Source organism: Artibeus jamaicensis, unplaced genomic scaffold (assembly GCF_021234435.1).
Source record: "Artibeus jamaicensis isolate MK-2021 breed Jamaican fruit bat unplaced genomic scaffold, CSHL_Jam_final scaffold_537, whole genome shotgun sequence".
Classification (NCBI taxonomy): Eukaryota; Metazoa; Chordata; class Mammalia; order Chiroptera; family Phyllostomidae; genus Artibeus; species Artibeus jamaicensis.
In genome coordinates, this window is record NW_026522047.1 from 41867137 (window position 1) to 41884063 (window position 16927).

At 54.8% G+C, this 16927-nt stretch overlaps 2 protein-coding genes across 7 annotated transcripts; one reads left to right on the forward strand and one right to left on the reverse strand.

Annotated features, from left to right (window-relative positions):
- The first annotated feature begins 2456 nt into the window (after positions 1-2456).
- Positions 2457-9353, forward strand: SHD (Src homology 2 domain containing transforming protein D). 6 transcript variants are annotated; one of them, XM_037165359.2, is made up of 8 exons: positions 2457-2533; positions 3071-3284; positions 3475-3791; positions 5093-5198; positions 5277-5465; positions 6449-6572; positions 7709-7828; positions 8886-9353. In XM_037165359.2, exons 3-8 carry the CDS (start codon positions 3504-3506, stop codon positions 9103-9105), a joined length of 1047 nt encoding a protein of 348 aa, XP_037021254.1. In that variant the 5' UTR covers positions 2457-2533; positions 3071-3284; positions 3475-3503; the 3' UTR covers positions 9106-9353. The 6 variants fall into 6 exon arrangements, with proteins under 6 accessions (XP_037021254.1, XP_053514055.1, XP_037021256.1 ...); XM_053658080.1 differs by having other exon boundaries at positions 3478-3791; XM_037165361.2 differs by having other exon boundaries at positions 3071-3791; positions 5135-5198.
- Positions 9354-10232: 879 nt separating this feature from the next.
- On the reverse strand, positions 10233-15543 carry TMIGD2 (transmembrane and immunoglobulin domain containing 2). Its single transcript, XM_053658464.1, is given in 6 exon segments — positions 10233-10314; positions 10483-10699; positions 10702-10737; positions 13692-14078; positions 14342-14419; positions 15498-15543. Coding segments are annotated over 6 exon segments (846 nt in total).
- Between the last annotated feature and the right edge of the window lie 1384 nt (positions 15544-16927).

The following is a 16927-nucleotide window of genomic DNA, read 5'->3' on the forward strand; positions in this document are numbered from 1 at the left end:
CTTGCTCTATGCACTGGAATATTACTCAACTATGAAAAGGAGTGAAACACTGACACTCGCTACAACATGGATGAGCCTTGAACACATGGTACTCAGTGAGAGAAGCCAGATTCAAAAAGCCTCACAGTGTGTGATTCCATTTATATGAAATGTCCAGAACAGGCACATCCACAGACACAAAAAGTGGGTTCATGGTTGCCATGGGCTGGAGATTTGGGGAGAATAAAAAAATTACTACTAATTTTGGGGGTGATACCATGTTCTAGAATTAGTGGTGAGTGTTACACAATCTTCTGAACATACTAAAACCCACTGAAATGTACACTTTAAGTGGGTAAATTGTAAGGTATGTGAATTATATCTAAAAAAAGAAAGTGCCCCAGCCCTGGCTGGTGTGTCTCAGTGGACTGAGCACCAGCCTGCAAACCAGGGGGTTGCCAGTTTGATTCCCAGTCAGGGCACATGCCTGGGTTGTGGCCCAGGTCCCCAGTAGGGGGTGCACACGAGAGGCAACCACGTATTGTTGTTTCTCTCCCTCTCTTTCTCCCTCCCTTCCCCTCTCTAATAATAAATAAATAAAATCTCTTTGTTTTAAAGAGCCTCGGACGGTGCCAGGCAGTAAGTGCTCGACAGAGGTTAGCTGTTATGCTCCCACATCAGAGATGGGAGAACTGCCCAGGTCACGGCCCAAGGTCAGGCAGGAGGAGCCCCTGTGGGACTGCTTCGGGCAAGTGCTTCGGGGAAGGGAGGTTGCCTGGGCCCAGGACCCCAGACCACGGGCCTCCTCGCCTCTGTCCACCCGGTATCCCCTCTGGGCACTACTCCATGGCTCACTCCACTCCAGGCAGAGAGCCAAAGCCCACGAGGTTATGTGGGACACACCTCAAGGTCGCCAGACCCCCAGGCTGGCTCTCCTCCAGCCCGCCTCCTCCAGCTCCCTCTCATCCGCCCTCCCCATGCCTTGCCTTTTGGTGGAGGGGTGGCCCCAGGAGAAGACAGCTCAAAAGCGCAGGAAAGTCAAATGCCGTTTGATTCTGCCTCCAGGGCCTCTCATTGCTATTCCTGACACAAACTGTAATTAGAGGGCCCCTCTCAAATATTTATGCCTCAGACTCCAGTATTTATCTGACAGGGTGAGGACTCCGATTTGATAAGATCTGTCATCAGCTCATCCCTGAGCCGAGCCCCGAATTACCTGGTGGCTGACAGAAGACAGGACTATTACCCGCCAGGTGGTCTCCAGGGAGGCTGCCTTGTTGCTGATCAGAGCGGGCAGGGCTTGGGGGGGGGATGGTTGGTGAAAAAGCGTGCTTCAGGAGGGAGGACTGGGCTCAACAGGTTTGTGTTGGGTGACTCAGCCAAAGTGATAAAGGAGAGGAGAAGGAGAGGCAAGCCCCTGCTTTGCCTTGTCAGCTCTGCACCTCTGTTTTCCCATCTGGAAAATGGGACTATAGCCATGGAGGGAAAATGGAGAACCACTGATTCCATTAAGAGACTGGTGGGCCTCTAGTGCTACCCTGAGTCAGGCCATGCCATAGCATTCAGGGAGAAAAGAGCTGCAAGGTGGCTCTTTTCCCTTCGTCGTGCCTCAGTTTCCCCATCAGGAAACTCACCCCCTCTGGCAATCCTTCCTCTAGTTCTTTGGGGGGTTTCCTATTAGAAGCCCCATTTTTCAAGCCAGGAACGCAAGGGGCAGATGGTGTAGACATAGCCCGGCCGGCCCCCCTGTTCTCCTCAGGGGCAGCCCAAGGCGCTGTCAGCTGACTTCTGTCTGGTCCTCCGTCCCCTGCAAGCCATGGGCACCTGCCCACACTGCAGGGCTGGGTCCCATCCCTCCTCACCACCCCTCTCTCATTCCAATATTAGGGGGAATGAGCAAGCCCCCTCTTACGGGGAAAGAGAAATGTGTTTATTCTGGAAGTGGCCCGAAGCCCCCTTTACCTCTCTCACTCCCCCACAAACCTCTTCGTGTCTTGGCCCCAGGACAGCAGCAGCTGCCGGCAGGCAGCCTGGTCTGGTGAGACCCCTCTCATTTCTGTTCCCCTCCCCGCCTCCAGCCCCAGAAGCCACAAAGGGACAGATGCTCAGGACACTAGCCAGGCACAGATACCATCTTCCTTCCCCTGGCCAGCTGCCCCAGCCTCCAATTGGCCCCCCCTGGGGAGCCGGGTACGGAGAAGAGCCCTCTTGGGGGAGGGGAAGCCAGATCCGGTCCCTTCTCTTTCCTCTTCAGCTGCGACAACATCGCTGCCCGTGACCTCTGCAACAATTTCCACAGCCCCAGTCTCCCGGTCAGTTTCGCCCCCGGGTCCTGGTTCAATTTCAACCCTCAGTAGTGGTCACTCTCACCCCCTCTGCTGGTCAGTTTGCCCGTCTGGTGGTCAAGTCCAGCCCCCCATTTCCCAGCCGGTTTCCACCTCCCTCCCCTCTGTCCCCACCCCGCCCCTGCACCTCTCGCGCTCCTGAAGGTCAGGCCCCGTCGGCTCCCTCCTCCCGCGCTCCGCGCTCGCTCCCGCCAACCTCGGCCCGCCGGGTCAGTGTCCAGCTGCCGCCGCCTCTGGTCCCCCCTTCCGCAGTGGGCAGCGGGTCCCCTCCCTCCCCAGAACAGCTGAAGGTCTCGGGCACCTCCGAGGGGTGCGCAGGAGGAGGGCAGTGGTGGGGAGAGCCGCGGAGGGGGAGGCGGGGGAGCCCTGACGTCGCTGCCCCGGGCCCGGCCCGAGGCCGGTGGGGTCCGGGCGTCCGCCCGCGCGCCCCCTCCTCACAGTCCTGCCCCGGGCAGCGCAACATCGGTGGTGGCAGGTCAAGTCTCTTCGAAAACGTGAGGGGGGATTGAGGGAGATTTTATTTCCCTTTGTGCCGGTGGCTGGGGCCGGGTCGTGGCGGCGGGGCTGGGGGCCGGAGGGTTGTGGCTCCCCGCGGAGCGGCGGGGAGCGCCACGAAGGATGCTCCGCGTCCGGGTCGCGGCCCCGGCGGCCCAACTTCGGGCGGGGCGCCCGCGCCCCGGGGGAGCCCGCCCTCTGCCCCGAGAACCCAGGGGTCCGGGCTGAGCTAGGGCTGGGGGCGTCCGCAGGCGGCGCTCTCCTCGACCCCCGGACCCCCGGAAGGGATCCCGGAGCTTCCCGGAGGCGGCTGGCGGTCGAGTCGCACCCGGAGACCTCGCTGCCCGCGGAAACTCCGCGCGCGTCCGCGGCTGCCCCTCGCCCTGGCCGGACGGCCGCGCGAACGGCGTTCTGGAGCCTGCGGGGCCGCCCCTTCCCCAGCGGTTCTTCCCGAGCCAGGATAAGGTGGGCTTTTGCGCCTCCTCCCTCCTCCGTCTCCCCCTTTTCTCTCCTTTTTACCCTCTCTGAGCCCAGCCAAGGGGCACACCTGATCCTCCTTCTCCTCCTCCTCTCTCTACCCGCCCTCCCCCTGCTCCCTGGGGGCTCTGCGGAGGGAAGGGGCCCGGAAGAGGGAATGTGCGTCCTCCTCTGACAGTAGCCAGGTTTGGGGTGACGCGGGGCCAAATGGCCAAGTGGCTGCGGGACTACCTGAGCTTCGGCGGTCGGAGGCCCCCTCCGCAGCCACCCACTCCCGACTACACGGAAAGCGACATCCTGCGGGCCTACCTGGAGCAGAAGAATCTGGACTTCGAGGACCCTTATGAGGATGCTGACAGCCGCCTGGAGCCGGACCCCGCGGGCCCAGGGGACTCCAAGTACGACTCTCCCAAGCACAGACTCATCAAGGTGGAGGCAGCCGACATGGCGGACATGGCCAGAGCCAAGGTCTTGCTCGGCAGTGCGGGGGCAGAGGTTCGTGGCTAAGTGCGGGAAGGTGGGAGGCCTCAGGAGACTGGGTGGGGAGGGCCAGGCTAGGCCCCTGGACTTTGGGGAGCCTGTTTACTGTGTGGCCCCAGGGACAGGCCAGGGTGCCAGCCAGACACTCCTCAGTCCTTCACCTGCTGGACTAAGTCCGATGTCTGTCCCTTTTCAGTGCATAGCACTGGTCACACCTACCTCTCTGACTGCCCTGCTTTGGCCTCCTGTCCTCCTCTCCCTGATTTTCCTCTCTGGCCCCTTCCCCAGCTTCCCTTTCTCTTGGCAGCTGGAGGGACCCTCCTAAAACACACCTGAGTGATTCACTCCCCTATGGGGCACTGAAACATCCTTACCACTAGGCTTTGAACTCCCTCTGTTATTCTTCCCATTTTAGAGAAGTGGAAACTGAGGCTCACAGAAAAGAAGAGGAGAAACTTGCCTGAGCTCACGTGGCTCTAGCTCCAGACCTGCCTCCAGGGCCCATGCTTTTTGTAGTATTTTTCTTAGAGGATCCCTGCACACTCTCAGGGGAGAACGAGAAGGATTTGGGGAGGGTTAGGAAAGGCTGTTTGATTGATGGCACATGGAAAGGGAGGAGGAAGCAGGGACTCAAGACGGCCTGGAATCAAAACCTGCCTCTTACTAGCTATGTGACACTGAGTAAGTCACTTACCTTCTCTGTGCCTGGGCTTCCTCATCTATAAAATGCAGGTAATATGCTTACTGAGCGCTGATCTGACAAGTAAATATATGTAAAGTGTTTAAAACAGTGCTGGCAGCTAATAAACATTTAAATTATGGAAGGAGGGCCCTGACTATTGTGGGTCAGTGGATTGAGTGCTGGCCGGTGAACCAAAGGGTGGCCAGTTTGGTTCCCAGTCAGGGCACATGCCTGGGTTGCAGGCCAGGTTCCCCAGTAGGGGGCGCTGGAGAGGGCCCTACTCCTCTCCCTCCCTCCCCCTCTCTATAAATAGATATATAAAATCTTTTAGAATATAAAATTATTGAAGGAGAAAGTGAGAGGGTCTATATCGGGGAGGATCAGAACTGTGTGAAGGAAGAGAGCAGGGGAAGTTGGCTTCTATCTGTAAACACTTGTGGGTGGAAAAAAAACATTTGTGGGTGGTAGACTCTCAACAACCGCCCCCTTACCTCCCACACACAAAAAGAGCTGCTGGGAGGAAACCAGATGGCCCAGAGAGCAAGGCAGAGGGAGTACCATCACCCAGCAGGGAGTCTTCGCAGCCAGGCTTGGTCTTCCCCTTCCTGTGCCCCTCCTTTCCTTCCCTCCCCAGTCAGAAGTTGACACTGAGTACTCTGACCCTTTTGATGCCCAGCCTCATCTGCCACCCCCAGATGATGGCTACATGGAACCCTATGATGCCCAGCGAGTCGTGAGTGGTGAGTGAGCAGGGCTTGGGGGAGGACCACAGGGGCCCAGGTTGGAGTGGGATCTGACCAGTGCCCTGGGTCTCCCAGAACTGCCTTGCAGGGCAGTGCAGCTGTATGACACTCCCTATGAGGAGCAGGATGGAGAGCCAGGAGACAAGCCTCTTTCGGGGCAGAAGCCTCGACAGAGCCGGCTGCCCCAGGAAGATGAACGACCGGCGGATGAGTATGACCAGCCCTGGGAGTGGAAGAAAGACCACATCTCCAAGGCATTTGCAGGTGCTTCTCAAACCTGAACTTCTAAATGCCCGAGTCCCTCTGTTTCCTGCTCTGGTCCCATCCCCTGTGCCAACTTACAAAGTAGACTCTAGTTATCAGCCACTTTGGTAGTTTGTTAATTCTCACTACAGTATGAATGACTGATAGTCATAAGTTTCTCTTCCCAGAAGAAACTATCTTCCTCAGAAACAGAAACACCTTTTAGGGGACAATAGGACCTACGCATTCTGCTCAGTATAGTGCAGGCAAAGGCTTTGGTGTCAGACTGGACCTGAGTTTGTGTCCTTACTTGGGCAAGTTGTTTATCTCCCTGAGTTTCAGTTTCCTTACCTGTAAAATGGGGGTCATTATGATACCTACCAAAGGGACACTTGGAAATCGAGTGCTATAAAATGCTTGAATTACACAGGAGCTGTTGGGGAGAGGGTAGCGTTTCTTAGTAGCTGTCACCCGGTGGAGTGGGTAAGCTCGAATCTCTCTGAATCTCAGTTTCCTCTTCTATGAAAGGAGTAACAGTATGGTAGGTCAGCTTTAAGAAATAAAATAGCTTGGACCAGGAGGAGTTGTACAAACCGAATTTTCCCCATAAGTTGTATCGCTGGGAGGGGAATTTGGGTTATGTGCCTCAGTTTACTCGTCTGTACATCGGAGGTGGTTTTCTAGTTCTGTGATTTGCCTGGAATGGGGCAGAACCTCCAACCCACCACCACTCTAGCCACGCCTACCGCTGTCTGATTTGTCACTTATGGAACTGTAGCGCCCATCTATGACAGCTGGCTTACGGATGGCCTCGCCCCTTGCTTTCTTCTGAAGGCCAATATGGTTGGTCCCGTACCAATTCTGCCCCAGCCTTAAGCCCAGCCCCTCCTCTCCTGGATTCCATTGGCCCCTCCTTTCTACTGAGATTCCATTGGCTTACCCCCACTCCGCCCCTCCCAAGTACGTTGGACTTAAACACTTACTCTCTAACCCTCCCTCTCCAGTGCAGTTTGACAGTCCGGAGTGGGAAAGGACCTCCAGCTCAGCCAAGGAGCTCCGGAGACCCCAACCCAGAAGTCTCCATCCTGCAGAGCGTGTGGACCCTGCTCTGCCCCTGGAGAAACAGCCGTGAGTGGGGAAACTGAAGATGAAGGAGTGGGATCTCTCCTGGCCCCATTCCAGCTACAGATTCCGGGGACTGTCAGGGGCTGGAGGAACTTAATCCATTCATTCTTTTCATTCATTTCTTCAAGTAATCTTCACTGCGCACCAACTCTTGCTGTGTGCTAGGCCTTGTAGTTGGGTGCAAAGTGGAATCAGATGGGGTCTCACTTCCTTCTGGCATCAGATTCTGGGTTCAAATCCCGCTCTGTAATCCCTGGCTGTATGACCTGAGCAAGTCACTTAACTTCTCTGAGCCTTCGGCCTAAAGCCCCAAGTTGGTACCTAGCTCAAAGAGAGTAACAAGGAATTTCCTTCCTCCCTCCCTCCCTCCCTCCCTCCCTCCCTGGAGTGGGGCTTATAAGCCTGAAAACAAAAAGGCAGAAATCATTCTTACCCTCAAGACAAGACTGGGGTAGAACCTGAAAGAACAGGATTTTGAGGACACCCCAAGTTTGGGCTGCGGTGAAGTGCACAAGCTGGACGGGTCTGGCTTTTCTCTGTGTCCCTCCAGCTCAGGAGTCCTTGAGGGACTCCCCAGGCCCCCAGGTCCCAGCCCTGTGGATGTGGTTTTGTCACATCATTCCCAAACCTCATAGGTGGGTGATACAGACCTGGCTAATCGACACTGAAGCGCAGGGTGAGAAGTTTATGTTTCTCCATTTGCCTTCAGTACAAACAACCACGAAGTCCCTGGTGCTCATCTGTCTCTGAAACCTTGCTCACAACTGCTACCTCTCTTAAAGAGCATGTTAAAGAAAAATATTAAGTAACAAATGGTACCGGTGGGTGGGGATACAGGCTGTGACAGGCTGATACACAGGTGACTCAAGTCGGGGAGTTAGGGAGGGCGCTGAATTACCCAGCCCAGGGAGGCTGAGATCAGCAACAGGGGTAACTGGCGGATGTTGGGAGCACCTCCACATTGCCCCAGGCTCCGCTGCCTCCTTGCGGAAACCAGGCTCCTCTTGAGAAAGTCAAGGTCTTTTTTTGCTTTGGATTGCCTGGAGGTCAAAATCCTTTAACCAGCCTTGCCTGCACCAGAGCCCGGGGTGTGTTTGAAGGGGATCGCCCTTCCTGAGACATCTGCCCCCACACCCCAGGTGGTTTCATGGCCCTTTGAGCCGGGCAGATGCTGAGAACCTCCTCTTGCTCTGCAAGGAAGGCAGCTACCTTGTGCGGCTCAGTGAGACCAGCCCCCAAGACTGCTCCCTGTCCCTCAGGTGAGACCTTCAGGGACAGAAGGTCACAGGACTGCATGCATCATGGTTTTGGGTTTATTCAGTGGGAGCAGAGGGCTGTAGCTCCAGCAGTTCGTGGGCTGGGCTTTCAGGCCAGTGGATGGGACTTACAGGACCTGTGAGTGGGATTTTCAGGGAGACCACAGGCAAGGTTTTTACTGAGAATGAGCTCCCTGTCAGGGTAGGTATGCAAGAAGATGGAGTGGAAGATCTAGGACTTCAGCGAGATGGACAGCCAGATGCCCCAGCCCAAAAGTTAACGTATATTTATTTATGTCTTTCCGGGGCCAGGATCTGATCCGGGGCCCTGTAGGCATTTGAGTTGGAGACCCTGGTTCTACATGCTTCTCTGCCTAAGAGTCTAAGCATGTCTGATCACACGACACTCCTAAGATTCTACTAGGCATCTGACTGTGAGATTTCTAAAAGGCCAAGACTGAGGAGGGCTTTGGAGGCAGGTTTAAATCTGACCTCTACCACTTTCTAGCTGTGTGACCATAGCTAAATTGCTCAACCTCTCTGAGCCCTGGTTTCCTCATTTATGAAAGGAGGATAACAGCATCAACTCCATGGCAATACTGCAAAGATTAAATGGAAGAAAATACATGAAAAAATGTTGAGAATAGTTCCCCAGAAACAGGAAGTACTTGACTCATATTAATGATGTGGATAAAATGATCCCGGGGTTCTCCATTATTCCACCCACCAGAGACAGAAAGGAAAGGGACCCCAGACTGGGGGTTCGCTAGTAGGGAGGCCAGGTGGGGTCAGGAGGTTTGGTGAGAAAGTACTTTTGTGGTCCAGGGGAGGGAATGTCCCCTGGCAGGACCCTCAGCCTGCCTGGATAGGGGACAAACATAGAAGGCATTCCTGCTGCGGGAAGCAAGCCAACACCTTGGTACCAACTGGCTGTTTCCCAGAAATATTTGGAGATGCCAGCCCCTGGCTGCTAGGGGCCATGAGGGGGTGGCTTCAGGGTTGCAGAGCGTGCTGGGGTCTGTCTGGAGTACTCAAGGCCCCCTGTGACTTTGTTCCCCAGAAGCAGCCAGGGCTTTCTGCATCTGAAGTTTGCACGGACCCGAGAGAACCAGTTGGTGCTGGGTCAGCACAGCGGGCCCTTCCCCAGTGTGCCCGAGCTGGTGCTCCATTACAGCTCACGCCCGCTGCCCGTGCAGGGCGCTGAGCACCTGGCCCTGCTGTACCCGGTGGTCACCCAGAGCCCCTGCCCTGGAGCCTCTGCCCCCTGCCCGGCTCCCTGAGACTGAGATTCACTGGATGCAAACGCTGGAGGTCTTTCAAGTCCTGCAGGAGGCCCAAGGGGAAGACTTCCTGCCCTCCCAGGCCCTGGGTCTTCATTAGGGCTTCCCTCTCAGTCCCCTTCGGGGTTCTAGGGTCCCAGATTGTGTCTGAAAGTCCTCTTCTGGCCTGGAAAATAAATAAGTTATTGTGTATTTCAAGCGTCCTTTCTGGGAGGCCGGGATCCCAGCCCCTGGGAAGGATGAAAAAGACCGACCCTTAGAGAGAGAAGGGCATCCCCAGCTCCTCATTTTGGGGACAGGCCTGGGGTTGGAGCCTGAATTGCTCTCGGGGAGGGATCAAACCCCTGAAAGCTGTAGACAGTGCAGACGTGCAGATAATGAGGGAGAAACCCAGAGAGGGCTCTCAGGCCAGCCCCGCCCCCATCCAGCCCCTCCTCCCTATTAGGGCGGGCAGCTGAGGCTTGATACTGCTGCTGAAAGGACATCTGTCCCCATGGAAACAGCAGAAGTGGGGGAGGGGAGCCGGCCGGGCTGGTGTCACTTCAAGGTGACTGTCGGGCAGGAGACCCCAGAGGCTGATAAATGCCAGGGAGTCCGATCTCCCTCCTCATCCCCCATCTCCAAGCCTGCTTCCAGGGAGACACCAGCTGGGGAGGGGGCTTCCATCTCTGGGCACCACCCGGAGGCTGGGGGCATCCCTTCTCTGCTAATTGGACATGTTCCTCCAAGGATAAGAGGGAGGAGCTGGTGAGTTGTCATTGGAGGTCCTCGCCACAGTGGACCTCTCCGACCATCCCTGAGGGACCTGGGACCCCAGGTAACCCCTCAAGTGTTTTTAGCACCCCAAAATTGCCACCAAGTCTGGCTTTGCTTTCTTCATGAGCCTTTACAGTGTGTCCTGGGGGTAAGGGAGAGGTCCATAGTCAAAGAAATGAGGACAGGGGTCTCAGGGTGGGCTGCTGGACTCCCCAACACCCCTGGAACTAACCATCTTCTTTTTTTCTTGATTTTGAGAGCACATTTATTAAAGCTGGGGACACTGACACAGGGAAGGTCCCCGGACAGAAGAAGCAATGGGAGAGCCCAGGCAGGGCTGCTTGGCTCTCTGAGCAGTCTGAGAAAAGGGGTCAGCCCAGGACGAGCTGCTGCTGCCCATTGCTCCCCTGGTTGCAAGTCTCGTGGGGACCCTTGTGTCTAAGAGATGCACGCCTGTGGGGGAAGGAGAGTGGGAAGGGAAAGGCATGTGGGTGTGCTCCCAGGAGGGAGAGCAGCCCTGACCCAGTCCTCTTGACCTAGATACTGGAAGGTCCTTCCTCTCTGCCTCCAGGGGTTCTGACTCCTCTTTTAGGTTCAAGGAACGCTCCTGATGTTAGATGCCTAGAAGAGCCTGGGCCAGGAGAAATTTTGCCTATAGAAATGGGGTGACTGGGCCCAGGGCTGGGGCTGGGGCAAGGTTTGGGGACCAGACGCTACTGAGGGGTGGGGGTGGGGTGGGGAACTGAGATGGAATAGAAGCTGTGGCCCTACTGGCCCTCCCTGGGGATGTCCAGTACCTTCCCCTCCTGAGGCCATGACTCGGTCTTCTTTGGAGTTTCCTGGGCCAGTACAGGATGTTGCTGTAAAGGGCATTACCTGTTGAGGGAAGATGACAAAGGCAAAGAAGGGACAGTCTCTTAAGAGATCCTGGCTTTTTTCAGCCCCCCTCTGAGGGCTTTGTCTCTGCTTCTGAAAAGCATGGATGTAGTGGTTAGCTTTCTCTATCTATTCCCCTCTTTTTATGCCTCAGCCCCACCTTCCCTCCCAGAAGTGGTAGGTATGGACCTAATTCATCCTTGTCATTAGCTGCAGGTCCCGACTCTGCCACAAGGGGGAGAGGTCCCCCGTGGATGGCCTTGCCCGTGTCCTGTGCTCCCAAAGGCTGTGGTCCCAGAGCCAGGCACCCAGTTCGATGATAATGCTCCCCAGCCACCAGCAGTATAGAGAATCCTGGGGGTAAAAGGGTGGAAGACAGCGAACAGAGGAAACAGGAGTGGGGCAGGAGGAGGGCCAGGGCAAGGCTCAGCTGGAAGCCAGAGATCTGATTTCATCGGTAGTGGGCCACCTGCAGAGATGAAGCCTCTGTCTCAGAATGCTCATCTTCCCATCCATCCTCCTGCACCCTTTATGGTCAGAGCTTTCCACCCAATGTGGCAGCTTAGGGTCCCTGTCCCTGCCATGCTGTGTGTTTGGGCAGGTGCTCGCTCTGTTGCCTCTTTTGAAAAACGAGGCTAACATTCCCATGTTGCTCGGTTACTGTAGAATAATTGCCAACTGGATTTTTCTCAGTGCTCCATCACCCTGGTCAAGAGCTCAAGTGACCTCGCCATGACCTCCTCGCCCTAATCATAAGGGCTCAATTACTTGCCCAAGGTCACACAGCAAGTGAATGGCAGGGTGGGGACATGCTGCCAGGTCTATAATTAACACGAACCCCAGTCAAATCTCCCTTCTGCTGCAACTGAAGCCCAGCACCCGCAACCCCTTCATCTTCAGTTTCCAGTGCTGACAGCCCTCCCTGGGGACTGTGAAACAGCTGTCTGGGGGTGGGAAAGCCGACTGTGCCAAGCGGCTCCCAAAGCTTCAAACAACTCAAAGAGAGCCTGGTGCCTCTAATTGGTAATTGGCCCTTCCTCACTGGAGGGGTGGGGGTCGGCAGGACAGCCATAACATGCCACCCTGGAGGCAGGCAGTGGGCGGGGCCTGCTGGCTGGAGAGGAGCGGGCATCTCTTGGGGCTGGGAGCCAGGGTGATGCTCCACTCCACCCGACAGGGGCAGGGCACGTGCCCAAGGCCATCGGAAACCACCAGGAGTGGGAGATCGGTCTGAGTCGCCTTGGGTCTCCTGCCCCTGCTCAGAGTTTAACCCATAAAGGGGTATCATGTGGAGTGAGGGGGTGTGGAGAGTTTTTTGTATTATGCACATCTATGCTTTATCTATAGAAGGAGTGAGATTTTCCTTTCTCCCCAGGAACAAATTTTTACCTCCTTAGGAGTGGTATGCCCATTGAAAACATATGCTATAGCTCTCTTTTTTTCACTTTTGAAACTTTTTAAATTGAATTTATTGGGTGATGCTGGTTAATATAATCATATAGGTTTCAGGTGTACAATTCTATAATACATCATTTGTATATTGTATTGTGTGTTCACCAACCCACATTTTCTATGTTTGTAAGAGCCAAGAATTTAAAGGCCCTAGGATTCTAGAATGGCAAGATTCTACTCTGTGGTTCATGATTCTAGAATTGTCTAGGCACAAGAGAAATGTGTACATATGTTGACCAAAAGACAGGTTCTAGATTGTTCGCTGCGGCCTCGTTCCTAATCGCTAAAACCCAGAGCTGCCCAAACGCCCAGGAATAGGAAATTGGGCTGATAAGGGGCAGTGGAGTCACATGCTGGAACGCTCCACCCCAAGGAAAAAGAACAAGCCTCTACTGCATGCGCTGACATCACGTGGAGTGAAAGAGAAAATATGAGATTCCATTTAAATAAAACGGAAAACCAGCAAAATGGATCTAGGCGGCAATAAATGAGGACAGTGTCATGGTGGGGAGGACTATCAGTGAAGTGCCATGAGGACAATACTTAGGAGGCTGGAATGTATTTCTTGAGCTGGGTGGCGAGTGCCAGGGGGCGGGGCTCCACTATGCAAATCCATTTCTAGGGCCTGAACACGTCTCCCCCACCCAATGCATCGGTTGAATCCTAACCACCAAAAGATGAGGATGTTATGAGTGGGGCCTTTGGGGTATGATGAGATCATGAGGGCGGGGTCCCCAGAAATGGGATAGGTGCCCTTATGAAAGAGGCCATGGAGATCTCCCTCACCCCTCTGCCATGTGAGGACACAGCAAGAAGACACTGTCTATGAACCAGGAAGAGGTTTTTCATCAGAACATGACCGCGCTGGCACCTGCTCTCGGACTTCCAGCCTCCAGAATTATGAGAAATACATGTCTTTGTTCACAATCAGCTGGTGTGCAGCGTTTTGTCATGCAAGCCGGAGCAGACGGATGCCCACTGGGCAGCACATTCCTCTGTATGTAGGGTGCCTTCAGTGATGCATTTAAACAAAGATTCGGGGATTTTTTCAATTAAAATCTCCCGACCTGTACGTACTCAAGAGTCGATGATTGTGACTCTCTGGAACTGGCTTCAGCAAAATATACAACCCATGGATCAAATTCGGCCCACTTTCTCCGTCTTCAAACAAAGCTTTACTGAAACCCAGCCCTACCCATTCACCTACGGCCCACTACAGAGGCTTTCGTGCGGCAGGGGCAGAGTGAAATAGCTGCAAAAGAGACTGGCTGGTTCACAAAAAGAAATATTTACTATGTTTGCTGGATCCCTGGTCTACAGTTGTGAGTTCCAGCACGTCTCTGGTTCTGTGATCTAGAATTTGATGCTCTTGTGTTCATAGGATTTCTGTTCCTAAGAATTTGATTTTAATTTAGTTTGTGTTTCTAGCTGTTTGAGATTCTAGAGTCATAAGATTCTGGAAGTTCCAAGTCCCCGCCTCTTCTCCCCACTTGCTCTCATACCTGTCTCCACGAGGAGCTGTGTTCCATTGCCCTTGGCCTCCACCAATCCAGCCATCTCCATGGTTGTCTGGCACAAGTAGTTCCCACTGTTGTTGAGGCTCACACGGTCCAGCTATGGGGTGAGAATGCCAGGCGGCCACCAGAAGAGATATCCCTGGGGACCACGGATCTCCAGGCTGAGGTTGCTATTGGTGACACAGGGTGGGCAGAAGGCAACGCTGGCCTTGGTCCACTTGACATGAAGCTGCTCCCAGGCCTGAGACTGCACCACCTGACAGGCCAAGCTCACCTGTCCGTCCTACCTCACCTGTAGCAACTTGGGCCCTTGTTGCACATTTAGCCCCGTGGCTCCTTGCAAGGCCGGGACACAGAGGGGGCGAGTGAGCCCTTTCTCGGTGTATGTGTGTGTGTGTGTGTATGTGTGTGTGTGTGTTACTCAGTGGGGTGAGAAGTGGCATCTTCTCAGTGGCAGTAAGAAGTCAAAAGCTTGCTGTCTGTGTGATCTTTTGCACGCTCACTTCTGCTTGCTGAGGTTCAGTGGCCTCATCTGTGAAATGCGTATAACTCTCTCCACCCTTGTGAAATTTCAAGATGAACTTTGTGACATGCCCAGCTCTCAGCCACACAAACATCACTTCATGTGGCCAGACCTTGTTCCAGACACTGCAGACGCAGACACAGAGCTGATGGTCTGCGGCAGAGGCACAGGAAGTCGTGAAACGGGAATCCTGGTGGAAGAAAGGGATGGGGAGTGGCAATGGGGGTGAGGATGAGGCGAGAATCTGCTTATCGAGGGTGGTCAAGGATGGCCTCACCAGGGAGGCGACGTTTGAGCTGGGATCTGAATGGTAAAAGGTGGCCAGTCTTGGGAAGGAAGGTACGGAGGAAGAGGGGTCCACGTGGAGGGAACCACCTGGCAAAAGGCCCTGAGGCTAGACTGTGCTTGATGAGTTGGAGGAACAGCCACACCAGCCAGGGCCAATTTAAGTTTTAAAAAGATCACCCCGACTGCTGTGAGAACAGACCATGGGGGGAGGTGGGGTTAGAAGCAGCAGCCAGGACATGAAGATCCAGGTGAGCAGTAATGGGGTCCAGACCCGGGAGAGAAGTAGTCAGACTCTGAATAGATTTTGAGGGTGACTCCCAGGAGAACTGCAAGAAGAACTAAATTGGAAAGAAGCAAAGAGGGATGATGGGAAGTCCCCAGGTTTCAGCCTGAGACACTGTGTGAATAGCCGTGGGTAGCGGTGGCTGTTGACCAAGATGCGGGACACGGAGAGGAGAGGAGGGCTGGGTAGAGAAGAGTTTGCTTTAGCACCTTGTAGATCCCCCCAGAGGGGTTGACTTTATATTAAGCTCCTGACATTTGAAACACAATTGCAGCTGACATTACAAAGACAAGATCCAAGGAAGAGTGTTTCAGGTGGAGGGAACAGCATGTGCTAGGGCCCAGAGGTGGGATCAAGCGTGGCGTGCTAGAAAAAAAGAACAGAAAGACGAGCCAGCAGTCTAGCCAAGGGGGAGGAGGGAATGCAGAGGGGATGATGTGGAGATGAGAGAGGCCAGTGGGGCCAGGCCATGCAAGGCCGATATGCAGGTCATAGTCTGAATTTTACCCTGAGGCCCCCTCTGAGGACCCTTGCTAGGCTCGTTCAACTCTCCTAAGGTTCCGACTACCCGAGAAAGATGGCCCTGTTTGGCAGAGCGGAGAGACTAAGGTTTAGAGGGGCTCAGTGGGAAGGGCAGGCAGCTGGAGTGATGGACAACAGAAGGGGGTGCAGAAGGGAAAGAAGCCCAAGGGCTCACCACAGAACTGTACCAGGCAGACCAGTGCCGTGCCCGGGGACCCCATTCCTGGCCTATCGGGCCCTCCTCTTGTGGCTGGAACCCTGCCACCCCCTCTACCTTTCCCATTCAACAGAGTTCCTGCCGCAGTCCCTACCCCAGGTACAGAGGCAAATGGGACATCTGGGCTAGACCCCATATGCCTGGTGGCTAGTGCTGCTCAGGGCTCCGCTTCCAGCCACCTTTTGCCTCAGTTTCGCAAAGGTGTGGGGTTTTTTTCCATCTAAAATGCAATATACATATGTGAGTAGGAATGTGTCCCAGTGAGTGGAGACCTTCCTGGAACTCTTTGTATGAACACACCTGGCCCAGGAGGATACATTGGAAGGGCAGGTGATGCAGCCATGGGGGAGGGGAGCCCAGGAAGATGGAATAGCAGAATCCAGAGTTAATTATTTTCCCCCCAAGTGTCTTCCTCTGAGGGTCAGAAGCAACAATTTCTGCTGATGGCTTCGGCTCCCACGACAGGTGTGGAGGGTTATTCTGACCGCGTGGCCTGGACAGAAAGAAGCTTGCCTGCTCAGCGGAGGGGATTCATAGGCTCTGGACTTCCAGCCCTGCGCCTGTCACCCCAGGGCCAGCAGCACTCCTGGGGAAAAGGGGGCAGAGCCCTGGGCCTCAGCTGCAGCATGACCGCCTCTCTCACCCAGAAGGAAATAGATCCCGTGCTCTTTGCAGAATTGTTTATCAACCACGGGGAGGCCCCTGGGGTGGTTCTCTGCCCACACCTTCCCAGCAAACAAGTACAACCTCCCAGCCTACCCCTGCCTCCTAGTCCATCCCCCTCCTTTGGACTGTTTTAAGTTTCGTCTCCCCCGACCCTCTGACGAAGAGCCACGGTGCAAATTCTGGATAGAGTCGATCCCAGACCGATGCGGGACGGACCTATTCCCAGCTCTGTGGATTCTGGGTGGGCAGGTAGATTTCTGGAGGAGATCTGAGAGATCAGGGCCTTTGTGGGATGTTAGTTGTGATGTGGGCAGGGGAAGAAGGCATTGGCGGTTAAATGTCCTCTTGGGCAAAGGCCTCGGCTTTTCAGTAAATACAAGGTTGTGAGTAGTCAGGGGCCAGATCTCGGAGGCAGGGGTTGATGGTAGAATTCCAGTTTGAGCAGCAGTGTGGTGATCAAGTGGGTAGACTGAGGCACTAGGAGGATTAGGACCGGATCTAGGTCACAAGGCAGGGCTGAGGGTCGAACCCAAGCATCCTGTCTCCCAACACCGGGTTCTTTCCAGCTCAGCCATCACTAACAAACACCAAAGTCTCTTGGTACGTACCAGACTCGAGGGGTGGGAATGGGGGGTGGGTGTCCCGGTTCTTGGAGACCCCCAGAGCGGAACTACATTTCCCAGCCTGCTGCGCGGGGGGGCGCACCTGCGCGCTGCCGCCAG